General features: G+C 35.9%; 1 protein-coding gene across 1 annotated transcript; it reads left to right on the top strand.

Moving 5' to 3' along the window:
• Positions 1-843: 843 nt before the first annotated feature.
• LOC111919606 (uncharacterized) lies at positions 844-3394 on the top strand. The gene is made up of 3 exons (XM_052769799.1): positions 844-1119; positions 1745-2488; positions 3254-3394. The coding sequence occupies exons 1-3, from the start codon at positions 844-846 to the stop codon at positions 3392-3394; spliced, it is 1161 nt and encodes a 386-aa protein (XP_052625759.1).
• The last annotated feature ends 10982 nt before the right edge of the window (positions 3395-14376 follow it).

Here is a 14376-nt window from a genome sequence, read left to right as displayed (position 1 = left end):
CCTCCCACATTCTCCCAATCAGACCCCAGCAAAGCTTAGTCATTGATCTCACACCAGTTTCCTATGATGCCTTTATGTACCCCATAGTGGAGTGTCTCAAATACTCTCCACTGGTTCTCGCACTGACCAAGGTCGAAATTGTACCTATGGAATGTCTATCCCAGATTTTCTCCGCTGCTCACTACGATAAGTCTGGTGATCGCATCTACTTCGACATTCTTGATACCAAAACATCCATCTCAAAACAGCGATTTTGCTCGCTTCTAGGGTTTGAACCTGATGAGTCGAGGGTTAACCTTGATTTGATTTCTGTGGGACAATTGTTCTCCATGTTTTACAACATGCGTTACACTAAAATCCTTACCACCGTACACGAAGTTCAAGAAGTCGTGTCTTCCTCCTTAGTGGAATGGCTTTTTCACGATACTGTTCAAGGGTCTATCAGAGAGGAGTGCAGGTTCTGATGGGGCTAGTCGTCTGTTCATGACGATTCTCTATGGGTTGTATAATGGTGTCAACCTCGACTATGGATCAGTTCTATGGCAGCAATTAATCCAAAGCCTTGCCTCTACTTCTCGCCATTCTGAAATTTCCTATGCCAGGTTCTGGACGCTCTTCACCAAATGGGCAATGTACAAGTATCATGTCCTTATTGTGGCCACTTCTCCACTCTCCTCTATTGGCGTCTTCCACACTACGAAGATCATTGTGACGGATCCTTCCAAGTTCCTATTTGTTGTCTCTATTCCAGAGTCAATGTATGCTTGTGTATCAGGGGAGAGCCGCATCATCAAGACCTACAAGGAGTTTCTTCCTTCGGGTCCTAGAGAGCTCACTCCAGAGATGCTTCAGTCTATCAATGACGCCGACAAACCTGCTCCCAGGGACAAGAAACCAGAAAAGGGGAAAGACAAGAAAGTAGTCAAAGGGGTGAAAGGCCCTTCTCCTAAAAAGAGAAAATCAACGAAGGCTGCCCAATCACCTCCTCCAAAGAAGAGGAAAACCCATCCCAGGCGGAAACTCATTCTTGCCTCTTCCTCCAGTGAATCTGAGGATGAGAGTTCAGACTCAGAGGAGTCGTTTCGAGGCGACTCTCCTCCCTGTTCGCCTTCACATGAAGTACCAGTTACAACCAAACCTGTCTCTCCTCCCCCAATCACTGTCTCTATTTCCATTCCCCCCTATAACCTCCACTACTCATATTCCACCCACTTCTATTCCTGTACCACCTCCCATTTTCTCCGACGCTACAACAACAACAACCACTAGAGTTCGAACCAACGTATCTGATACAGGGGCTCGTACTTCAGCACCCAAACACACACCTGCAACCGAACATACTTCCACACCTGAACCTACTCCCACAACCGAACGTCCACCTTCGCCTTCATCTCCCAATCACTCAGCCGATACCGAGACTTTTCTTGGAGGGGAAGACATGACCTTTGATTTTTTTTACTACAGTCCCTACCAGGTTCAAAGTGATGATGACGGTGATGCTCCTGTCACTAAAAAGTACATCAAGGAACTTCATGAGAAAATTGATAGTCTCGTCGCTTCCTCCTCCTCCTCTCGGTCCAATATCTCAGAGGCTGCCATTCAGGGGATGGTTGATACTTTCACCAAGGCTCATGAAGCCTCTATCAACTCTGCCTCTGCTGCCATAGAGGCATCCACAAAGGCCTGTGCTGCTGCGACCAAAAAAGTCGAAAAACTATTTCACGATGCTAATATTCTTTTACAGTCTTTACAGGGGGCAGCTGAATCTAATGCAGCGAAGGTTGATTCCGTTGTTGAGAAGCTGGCTACTTTATTTGCATTAGAAAAGCAACTCTTTGCCGGTCTTCGTCAGACTCTTGAAGCTGACAATAAATCTTTCCAGGCGGTTGTTGAGGAGCGATTGACCAAGCTCCAAGAAGACCTTGCTTCGGAGAACTCTGTGATGGATGCGCTTGCACGCAAAACAACTGCTCTAAAGATCAAGAGTCTTCAGCTTTCCCAATCAGAAAAGGAGGTTCATTCTCTTCGATCTGAGCGAGCGGTCATTTCGAGTTGTGTTTCGGATGTCCACGGAGCTCTCTCCAACATTATTGAAGCACACGACCCAATTCTCAACTACTTAGTGAGGCGAACTCTTGCTGAGAAGCTTGCTCCTGCCCTTGCCCTGCTCTGCAAAATTGAGGGGCTTCCTAAGTACGTGTCCCATCCAAAACAAGGGGGAGAAGGAGCTTTAAAGGGCGAAAATCAATCTCAACCGCCTCCTTCTTCTACACCCGCTTCAACTAAAGCAACCGAACCTCCAACAACTGGTCATGCTTCAGGTTCTGGTGCTCAAGATAAAGGGAAAAAGGCTCTGGATGACAGTGATGGCGATGATGACAAAGAAACCATTGCTGATCTCTCGAAGAAACAGGCCAAGGATAAGGATCCAGACATGAGTGCTCGGATCGCTAGAGAGGCAGAAGCAAACGAAAGGAAGATGAAGGAGGCTCATGATCTCCTTGAAAGTCGAAAAACCCTATTCCCTCCATGGACTCTCAAGAAGTTTATCAAAGAATCTATCGAGACCCCCAACATCCTCTGGCTTAAACCTGTGATCTCCTTGGACAAGGTTAATTCTGTCGACTCTCAGTTCGACATGCCCTTGACCCGAAAGGCCTTCATATTTCATGCATTTTCCCACATTGCTGAAGTCCCTCATCCTCACCCGAAGGTCGATAGGGAGCTTATTGACTTCTATCTGAGGTCTGCTCAGCCTCAGTATCAAACGTGGAGTGCATAGAATATCGTCAACATTCGGGTCCTCAAACCCTTTCGGGAGGGTAACTTCACAAATGTCAGGTTCAAAGTATTAAGGGGGTCAGCTAAAGCCGAAGATGCCATTTCTCTCGCTGATCTTCATAACCTAAATCCACACGATTGGATCATCCTGCATAACATCCTCCTCACCAACGAAGCTGAATATGGGCCGATCATAGATCACTTCAAGAGGATGTTGGTTTGCTACGTCATGGAGGTTGCCAAGATGGATCAGGAAATTGCTAGTGTATTCAAGAAGAAGCCCACCATCTCCCTAGTTGGTTCTGCAAGTGATTTGAATAAAATGCAGATGGGGAGGATCGATCCAAAGTGAAACTCAGTCATGTTCACCAGGAATGAAGGCCAAAAATGTCTGTTCGCCTTGGCTGACAAGCATCTATATACCACTTCGTGTTTGGAACATGTTCTGGGGATCATTAATCGGTGCAAGCAGAATTCTGAAGATGACAAAAAGTATTTCAATGATATGATCCAGTGGTACATTCGTTTCAGACAAACCATTCTTGCCATCATTCCCTGTCTGTTCAATACCACGAAGAAAGTTCCTGCAGCAGGATCCAGCAAGCCAAAGTAGGGCCTCGCTCCAATTGACGCAAAGGGGGAGATTGTAGGGTCCATTATGTGTTGCGTCTTGGGCTCGGTCCTTTGTCCAAATTTGTATCCGGATTGGGCCTGTCCATCCGTGATTTATTTATTAGGGTTTAGTATTTATAGATGCTTGCATACATCTTTGTACGTAAGATTTTGGAGTCGATCATTCATAGCAAATACCTTTTATCGATTGTAACCCTAAAAAGCCTCTACAGTGGAAGTTCTTTATGGAGCTCTGCTGAGGTGTGAATCTATTGAATCATTCAACTTATTTTGATTCATTCTCGTGTTTGATATTTCTGTTTGCATTATTCTGATTAACCTGTATAAGATATAAACGATCAAAGAGTTTTTCAACTCATCAATATATATATATATATATATATATATATATATATATATATATATATACACACACACACAGAGTAAATTATTGGAAGAACTTTGATGCACATTGGATAAAGAATTGTATTCGTTTCCAAATAATGTTTACCTTTTTCATTTAAAACTTTTGAGAACTCATCTATATAATCTTACACTTGAGCTTCCACAACTCGAGGAATTTCCTTCTCACAAGAATCATCATCACTGTTACATTCATTGTGTGTTATGTCCTCAACAATAGAAGTTTCTTTTTGAAAACCACAAGTCTTCGTTATTGAGACTCATCGTTTAACTTCGCTTTTGAGTCAGCAACATCTTTGTCCTTATCTAACGAAGTAACATTAATGACAGATGATTTCCAGCACTCAACACATTCCTCTTCCTTGATTTCCTTAATATTGTCAAAGTCATCTTTGATATTAATAAAATTTTCTTTTGTAATTTGTGTCGAATTCTTGGTCTTGTTCAAAATTTTGATTTGTTCATTTTTAGTGAAGGTCGCATTCACAATATTAACAAGTCCATCAAAATTTAAACAATCATTTATTTTAACAACACCATAAGCATATGAATCATTTGGAATGGTGGCATAGTCAGCCACTTTACTCTCACAGTCGAAAGTAGTCTCATCAACTACCTCTCATTTGAGAGTAATGAAGGGAAGTAAATTCCTATGGTTTTCAACATAAATATCACCAGAATGATAAAGATTTGTCAGTTTTCCATACAAGTGTTTTGTAGTATTATTGTAAATATTACACTGTTTAATTAACATCTTATTAAGCTCTAAACACATGATATTGGTTCTTTTAAGCTCTAAACACTATATCTTAGTGTCCTTCTCATCCAACATATTTTGAGCTTCATAAAGGGACGCCTTAGATTTCTCAGCTTTACTACTCATTGAAATAAGCATATCATTCAAATTAAAGCAAGTTTCATCAAAATCACATAAAACAACATGATAAGAATATAACAGAATATTAAGGGAAACAGTAAGCTCACACACCTTGCAGTCATTGGAGATTTTGGAGTTGTCGAAACAAAACATCTTCCCGTAGTTTGTACAACTTCTTCATCATTTCCCTCAACTTTCGCATTCTCCTTCAATTCCTCATCATTGTCTTCCTCATCTTTCTCAAACAATCTTTTCTCACTAGATCCCCCTTCCTCATATTTCATGAATAACACACCATGAGTAGGATGACACATTTCTTCGTCAACTGATCTAGACAACCAAATTTGATAAGCGTCATCGCTATCATCACCTCCTTCGGCTATTAGTGAAAGATACTTTGTCTGAGCATGGACTTCCTCAATCCTTTTCAAATAATAAGATTCATCTTTCACCTTTTCTTTCTTCTCTTCCTTCTTTCTCAACATACATTGCTAAGTGGTTATGGCCATTACAGTAACTACATTTGTAACCCGAATCTCCCTTTAGTTTCACTTCAGACTTCTTCTCTTCCTCTTTCTTCTCAACTTTTGCCATCACCTTTTGAATTCCTCCAAACATTCGACATTGGCTTATTTTCCATGTTGCTTTTAAAGTTTCCACTCATAGGATTTTTGAAACACTTTTTCACCCTATTGTTTGAGTAATAGGCAACAACTTCATCGTCAAAGTTAAGGATAAATCCTTCTTCATATTCTTTCGTATCTTCTTCATACTTATCTTCTTTCATACATGTTTTCAACACCAACACAATTGGACCACCATAGTTCAACTTGTTTTCTTTAGTAATTTCCATTACCTCTGATTCATGCATTTTTAAAAATGTTGTACAAATTCGATAACAAATATGTATCAAAATTCTCCTGTTTCTTGATCATCAAAAACATGTTTCGCCATTCTTTTTTGAGTTTATAAACGAAAGTAAAGTTAAATTCCAGAGTTGTACGAATCACCCTATAACGATTTCACTTAAAGATCAAATCATTTATCCTGTCATAGTATGCCTCGATATTTTCATTTTCCTCCTACTCGGAATCTGCAAGTTCAGACAAAAACTTTTTCACCGATCTTTTCTTTGTCCTCTCATTACCTTGATACTTTTCTTTCAAACTTTCCCATATTTCCTTGGTAGTTTTGCATTCTCGAACATAGTTTTAGACGACATGAGGAAGAGCTCATCGCAGTTCATAGAGACACTTCTTATCATTAGTTCTCTTCTTGTTCCCATACACAGTCAAGTCTTATGTTGCTCCGACATTACCAATGACTTGAACCATATCTGCTTGATAAGGTCCAGTCTCGACTGATCTCCATAGATCCTCATTGATTCCGTTAAGGTAATCCTCCATTCGATCAACACACTGATCATAATTCTCTGGATAAGCATCGACATCTTAGTTGCAGATCCAAGAAGATTCCGAATTTCATCATTGTGTTACATTGAGATTAGCCATTTGAATCGATGAAAAGAAGAATTTCTTAAAAGTGAATTGCGGTGATTATAATATCGATTGACAAAACAATAGCAGAATCGATTAATCACACTTGATTAAATAAAGATTACACTTTCAATCTTGTGGAAAAATGAATCGGAATAAATGACTCAAAAAGATGAAAAACTCGATACATATTCTTCAATCAAAGTAGTGATTCCTGCTCTAATACCACATGTAGGATACCATTGAAGATGACAAATGCGAAATTCAAGAATGAATGCATAATCGATAAGATCCGATCTAAAGTTTAAGCATAATTTGTATAGATATGGGAGAAAGTACAAAAAATGTAGAAGCATGAGCTTTCTTACTACACTTTTCTCTCTCTCTCTCTATCTCTCTTTTTCTCTCTCTCTCTCTCTCTCTCTCTCTCTCTAGAACTACACTAGAAATATATACAATGGGAGCTCTCTTAAACCTATACATGAAAAATATACAAGTATATATAGGCAAGTTCTACCCAAAAACCCATATCTCAAAGGGAAAACCTAAGACACCATCCAATAAAGAACTTTGCACCCTAACAATATATATATATATATATATATATATATATATATATATATATATATATATATATATATATATATATATATAGGCTTAGGTTATTATATTCAAAGTAATTATTGTGTTTCAATATATATATATATATATATATATATATATATATATATATATATATATATATATACTTTATCTAACAGGAAACAAAAAAGAAGAGTAGGAATACAATCTGGTCATGATGGTGGATATTGTGCACGCGAACAAGAAATCGAGAAAGAGAAAAAGGGGGAAATTTCTTAGACATTTCGTTGAATGCTTCTTCTGCACCTTCGACTCCTTCGCTGTTTATACACTGAAATTCCCCTTAAATCATCATTCCCAACAATGGGTTTCATCACATGAACCCATCTTCGCCGAGTTCGCCTTGGTCTTTATCTGGGTCTTTCCCCAATCATCATCATCATCATGGTTGTCCTCGTCCGGCTTCTTACACTGCTGTGGTAAACGATGGTCGTTCTTCTACTTCGTCGTTTTACAATAATTGTAACGATCCCACCGAGGAGTATAGTACTAACAATGGACTGCAAAAAACTATGATATTGAGCTTAGGGTAGAAGGAAATTGGCATACCTGTGGAGTGCTAGTACTGGCTGTAAAAAACGGTGGTTGGAAGTCAATACCATGGTGGTGGCGATCTTCTATGGGCGTTGTTCGATGGATTGACTTCTAGGTTTTATAAACCTGCAGAAATTAGGTTAAAAGTCAATATCATGATTATAGAGATTATTTTTGGAACTTACTAAGCAAATTACTAAATTACCCTTATTTATTTATTTAATTATTTAATTTTGATTGACCCACATTTATGCATACAATCACACAATAATTACTTTAAACACCTGAACCTATCTCTCTCTCTCTCTCTCTCTCTCTCTCTATATATATATATATATATATATATATATATATATATATATATATATATATATATATATATATATATACTAGCCGTTTACCCGCACCAAGCGTTGGGTGCGAATGTTTTATTACGAAATTAGTTTGTAGAAACCGTTAGTTCTTTTGTGCACATAGTTTACTATATATAATCAATTACCAGTAAGAGTCATGCTAGCATAAACGAAATTAATAAGAATTAAAAATGAGCAGTTAGGATTATTTAAAAATGCATATGGACACATGATTGGTAGTACATTATTAATCGTGTAACACTTATCCATACACAACATTTGATGTATAGACTTCACTACCGTTGAAATTGTCGTGAAGCTTCACCAATTAATACTTTTGTATTGGCACGTGATATCTCTCTTGATAATACCAGATAACGTTGTCCATGTGAGAAAACCGATTCTAGTAGATAAATATCTACATTTTGAATTGTTTGTCCCTAAACTTTACATTATTAATCGTGTAACACTTATCCATACACAACATTTGATGTATAGACTTCACTACCGTTGAAATTGTCGTGAAGCTTCACCAATACTTTTGTATTGGCATGTGATATCTCTCTTGATAATACCAGATAACGTTGTCCATGTGAGAAAACCGATTCTAGTAGATAAATATCTACATTTTGAATTGTTTGTCCCTAAACTTTATTGATTGTCATTGTGAAACTTAATGCAATTTGAAATTGTTTTCTCTTTAGCTTGAATGAGAACATGTCATTTTCAAATGGACATAGATGAAGCCTGGGCAAAAATACCCTCTTTCCATATAATTTACAAAATAACACATAATGCAATGACAAATATCCTTAACCGTCATCTGGTTCTATTTGCGGTATGTGGCAACTCCAATGACAAAAATAGGTGAGAAAGAACTGGAAGAAGGCTTGGACCTCTAGTTGCTCGATTCTATGAAGACCATCACTTTGAAGACTATAATTCATATTATATTTAACTGGAAGCTTATGTTTTTATGTAATTGAAACTCAAACTACGCTTCTTTTTCACATATTTATAAGTTCAAACTATGTTGGCTTATGTATTTTAATTATTTTCTAGGTTTATGATCGTTTTTTATGATCGTTTATGTATTTTAGATATTTACTTCAAGGTCTAAAAACTATAATTCCTATTATTTCAAATTCGAAAACTATAATTTCTATTATTTCAAATTCGACACTTATAGTTTTATGTAATTCTTAGCTCAATCTAAGTTTCCTTTCATGTATTTCTAATTTCAATGTTAGTATTATGTATTACAACTATTATGATTAAATTTGAGTTAAAAAATAAATATAAAATTGATTTCTTATTGGTTAAACCGAAACCAATATGAAATTAAGCAGTCAAAAATCGGAATTTGACAAAATATCACATTTTATATTAGATACGTGATTGAAATTTTAGAATATTTATTCTGTTTTATCTTTACCTATACGAAATTTGAATTTTATGTCTAAATTATGAATATGAAATATACTTGTTTGTTAAAAAAAATATTTTAATGTGAATAAAGTTAGTGTAAATAGTGTGAATAATTCTTTTTTATCATGAATATAGTCAGGGTAAAACCAAGAAAAAAAATATTTGGCAATTTTTATATTCTAAAATTTAGATTGTCTTTTTTAATATTCAGTAAATTGTTTTTGAATTTTCATTTGTTGAACCACGCAATATAGGTGTCGATTAGTTATATACTGAAGGATGGTGAAACATTTCTCTTCATGACGACGAACAACTTTTTTTAGGTACTTATTTTCTGTTCAAAAATATCATATTCCAAATAAAATGTAACAGATTTGCAAATATTATCTACCATATACAAGACCAAGTAAATTGACTACAAATTCCAAAAGAAAACATTAATTCCAAAAGAAAAGACCAAGTACATTTACTATACAACAAAAACACAATAATAGTTGGTGTAATCGATAAATTACAATAAAAACATAGATTGTTTTAATTAAAGAAACGATTTTAACACGCTAAACAATGAAAAATAACAAATAAGTAACTAAACCTCTTTTTGTTCCGTTTAATAACCAAATATCATAATTAATGAAACAAAAGTCTCAAGGTTTTTATTTTATCTTTTATCTTCAACATATAATAATTAAAATATAAGAAATGAAAAAGTTAACCAAACCATAAAAGGATAAATAGAGATTGCGCCAAATTCAAAATACTTTCAAAATATTTTAAATACATACATCCACACAACACATATACACATAAGTCTTAAATACAAAACACGTTTATACACAAAAAAATAAACATGCACACACCACATCACATACAGAACACACACATCTACACACATTCACACACAATCGCTTTTGAAAGTTCACTTCCCTAATAAAAAAAATAAAGTAAAATATTGTAATAGAAAAAACAAAGAATAAAAAAAGTGTATTACCAGTAAAGCTCCAAAGACCGCTGCTCTAAATGTTAATGCTTTATTCCTTCTTGTATTACCAGCTGATATAAAAAAAAAAAATCAGTCTCCGGTTAAGAAACTCATAAGGCAATAATCTTGTACGTTAATATCGATGAAAATAATCTCACAATGTTTTTGTAATCAACTAGGCAAAAACAACAACACATATATTAAAAGAAAAAAAACTCGTAAAACAGTAGTTATATAAATAATATGATTATAGTATGTTGATATTTCTTTTGGTTCAAAAGATTAGACTCCATGGCCAATGTTACTTTAACTCCAACTCCATAATCTCTCTTGAAAAACAAGCCTAAAATAAATATTAAAAGTTAAGCAATTGATCTCATCCGGACATAATGAAGTTGTTTATAGGTGTATGTAAAATAACCTGACATAATGAAAAACCTCTGCCACTTAATCAAAGGATGAAATTGCATCTTGATATACCATCATATATAACTTTGTAGAAGCACAAATAACAAATTCTAATTGTTGTGAATTAAATTATATGCAATGAAATCTATTGAAATTAATTTCTTCAGCCCCTAAACAAAAAATAAGAACAAAAATAAAACCCCTGCATAGGGAAGATACATGGGAAATGGAGAAAGGAGGACATCGTTAATTTAGAGAGGGGAGAAAGCCATTTCCCCTCTTCTTGTTTATGTCCTTTATCTGTGCAGTAAATATAAACCAAAATTAGTATATAAGGAATAATTTAATCACAATAGATTTAAACCATCGTCTCTACTTAAATTTCTAGATGACGAAAGACAATCAACATCCCTTTCATGTTTTTTACTCGTTAGAGAAATCTATAGCAACAAAAACAATGCATTAACACCAAACTTCAAAGATCATAACATCATATTTCTTTAAATGAAAAGAAAAACATATCCATCATTTGAGTCTCCAACAATTATTCCAATAATTACATATCCGATTTGACCTATGGACGAATATGCAAGCATACGTCAAATGTACATAATAAGAATTTTCAATTTATCCTAGGCATGAAAACCATGTGAATTGATAAGCTAAAAAATCACATATAATCATGAGTGTGTTGCAAAATTACCCAAATAATCAAACTTACCAGGGATTCTAGCTAAAAAACAGACTTGGTCATACATTTATTGCAAAATAAACCAAAAAATAAGAAAAAAATGAGCAAAATTTTTAAATTGGGGAGAGATATATAACTTTTAAAGCACCTTGTCTTATATATTGTGACATCCCCATTTTCACAGCCAGAAAAGACCGATTTTGTTTATGCTTTGTTTGAAAATCAGAGTAACATTTTAAATAAAAGTGTTGCGGAATTTGTCCCAAAACAAAATATGATAAAGATTTATCAAAAGCATTTCCATAGAAATGTATCTCATTAAAAAGACTCGGGATGTCATGTTCGATACAGATCATTAGCATAAACAATACATCATAGGCCTTACTACATTATTTCGTATTTACAGGCCTAAAATCCCTTAATCTCTCATCCCAAGACATCACATCTATGCTCATGCACCACTACCTGTAATACAAGAAACTGAGTGGGTCAGGCTTGGGAGCCTGGTGAGCACATAGGGTTTTCAACCCACAACAAATAAGTTCATTAACTTTATCAAACCAAACAAACCCAATTACCCGTTCCCGTTATCCTCACTTTACGTCCTTAAAACATCTAACATAAGGGACCTAGTCTAAGGACTATCATCAGGATGGACACTACTGCTGAGGGGATTCCTTAGTAATAAATGTCCTTAAGGCAACCATGTGGGGGATGGAGTACACCTGGTGAGCACATAGTTCAAATAAACACACATTTCAAATAAACACCTATAGGTTGCGAGCCTGCTAGTGTTCCACTGGACTGTCTAGAATAGTCTGTGGTCGTCATCTATACTCCGCTAGATGACTGGATCATCAATAACATCTATAACGAGGCCTCTCATCATTTTAATTTGTCACACATCAACTATTACATCCACTCATGTTTTACCCAACACATTTTGTAGATATAAAATACGTATACAGTTTAAATCATTTAAAACATGTATAAAATTGTTCATCCAGCATAGATAACAAGTATACAGATAATATGCACACACAACATGTAATTTATATAAAATACTTTATATCTATGTGTAAGCTGAAAGTAACTATGCACTCACTTGAAAGGTGGTGACTCAGTACTCGGACAGCGCTTCGATACTCTCAAAACAATTTTCCTTCGATAAAACCTAGTATCAATACCACTAAGGTTTAGTCTAACGATAACCGCGACAAATTAATAGTCTGACTATTATTACTATTATATAAGCGTTAAACGATACTTATATAACTCATAACAATAGCCCAAATAATTATTTTAAGGACCTAATAACATTACTATAATTATTTGAAAGCTATATTAAAAGTTGCGTAAGCGTAGCTCACTTACAACGGATTTTAAATAATACCGGGCTTTGCTCGGAGCAGCGTTTCGAAACCGAAAGACCCTTTTTCTCTGGACTCCGGGAGCCTCGGGGCTTCCTTTGGGTGCTAGGGGTTTTATCTAGGGTTTAGGAATGGTTTGGAGCCTTAGAGAGAGAAAGATCTTAGAGAGAGAGTGAAGAAAGGTGTGAAAAACTCGGAACCCTTCGCATCTATTTATAGGGGCTAGCAACCTCGGTTACGTTGGGCGTCCAGTAGTCTACGCGGGGCATAGGCTTCGGATAAGGGTTGGCTTCGCACCAGATGGCTCGCACATCATACTCGGATGGATAAGGGCGAGGGTACGCGGGGCGTATGCGAGGGCGACGTGTCTCCATCCGATGCGATCGGACGGCTGGAAAAACGCCACGACAGCACTTTCGCATCAGGTCTCGAAAATTCGACTACAAACTTTAAAAATTCATAACTTTCGCGTACGAGCTCCGTTTTCGACGTTCTTTATATCCACGCGAAGGTAGGAACGTACTCTACAACTTTCATTAGGACTCCGTCGGCTAATTTTGACTTTATTTTAAAAGTTATATTATTAACAGGCCGGGACATGATTGGTCCGTTAAAAATTCATAACTTGTTCATCCGATGTCTGTTTTCGTCTGTCTTTTTATCGTTGTGCTACTATTAATGAGATCTTCGATTTTCGTTTAGGTTGTGTTGGCTAAAAACCGCTCGATCTAATATTCGAACTTCGGGCTGTACACTTCTAAGCCGAAACTTCGAAAAATCATAACTTCTTCATACGAAGTCAGATTTGGGCGTTTTTTTATGGATGCTCTCAGTTTAACGTATTCTATGACTTTTGTTTAGATCGCTAAGGCTAAATCTCGCTTTATCGTAAATTCACTATTTACATTTCCCGCTATTGTGCCGGTTCCATCGCGAAACTTCGACGGGTCATAACTTCTTTGTTATAACTCGGATTTCAGCGTTCTTTATATCCCAGGAATCCTTGTTTCGACCACTAAAACTTTATGTAAAGATATCAGGCTTATCTCACACTTTAATTTTGATGCTTATTTTTATCCTTTGTTAATTATATCTTTATAATTAATTAATAAGCACACAGATACACATAATTCACATAGAATTCAAATATTTCATCTTTATTACTTCAAAAAGATTTACAATAGTTGATCTAGACTATTACATTGTCTAAAAATGCTTAGCTCTGAAACCCGAGCATTACATATATAACTAATTGAAACGTGTGCTCTTCCTCCGTCCATGGAACCAGTCGATGGTGGTAGTTCGGTGTTTGTGGTTACGGATAGGGTTTCTGATGACCTGTGGAGAGGAAGGGTAGTAGTGAGAAGAACAAAGGTGTGGGTTACCTGCGCATTGACGAAAACAAATCGGAAAGGAAGACCCTCTGTTAAAAAACAACCTGAAATGTTTTGGACAACTGCCACACAAAAAACCTTGAAGCGAGTTGAGATAAAATGGTGAATATCGCCCTTCCCCTAGGTTTTAGAAAGAGAACGTAAATAGGGGAAGAAGAATTAAGAGCAGAAGACGAAACTTAAAATACTGCTAGGTATTTAGAGAGATTTTTGAGAATGGTCAATCCAAATTTTAAATAAAATGAGGATGATGAGACTGAAACGGAGATATATAATCCTTATTCACCTAAAATTTCTCCTCAAATCAAGTGTAACGACGTAAATTTTCAAAACAATTTTTCATTTTTGAATCATATTTCAATCACCAAAAACAATAACCAATAAC

The sequence above is a fragment of the Lactuca sativa genome, chromosome 3, assembly GCF_002870075.4.
Source record: "Lactuca sativa cultivar Salinas chromosome 3, Lsat_Salinas_v11, whole genome shotgun sequence".
Lineage (NCBI taxonomy): Eukaryota > Viridiplantae > Streptophyta > Magnoliopsida > Asterales > Asteraceae > Lactuca > Lactuca sativa.
This window is presented reverse-complemented; position numbering and strand designations above follow the sequence as displayed.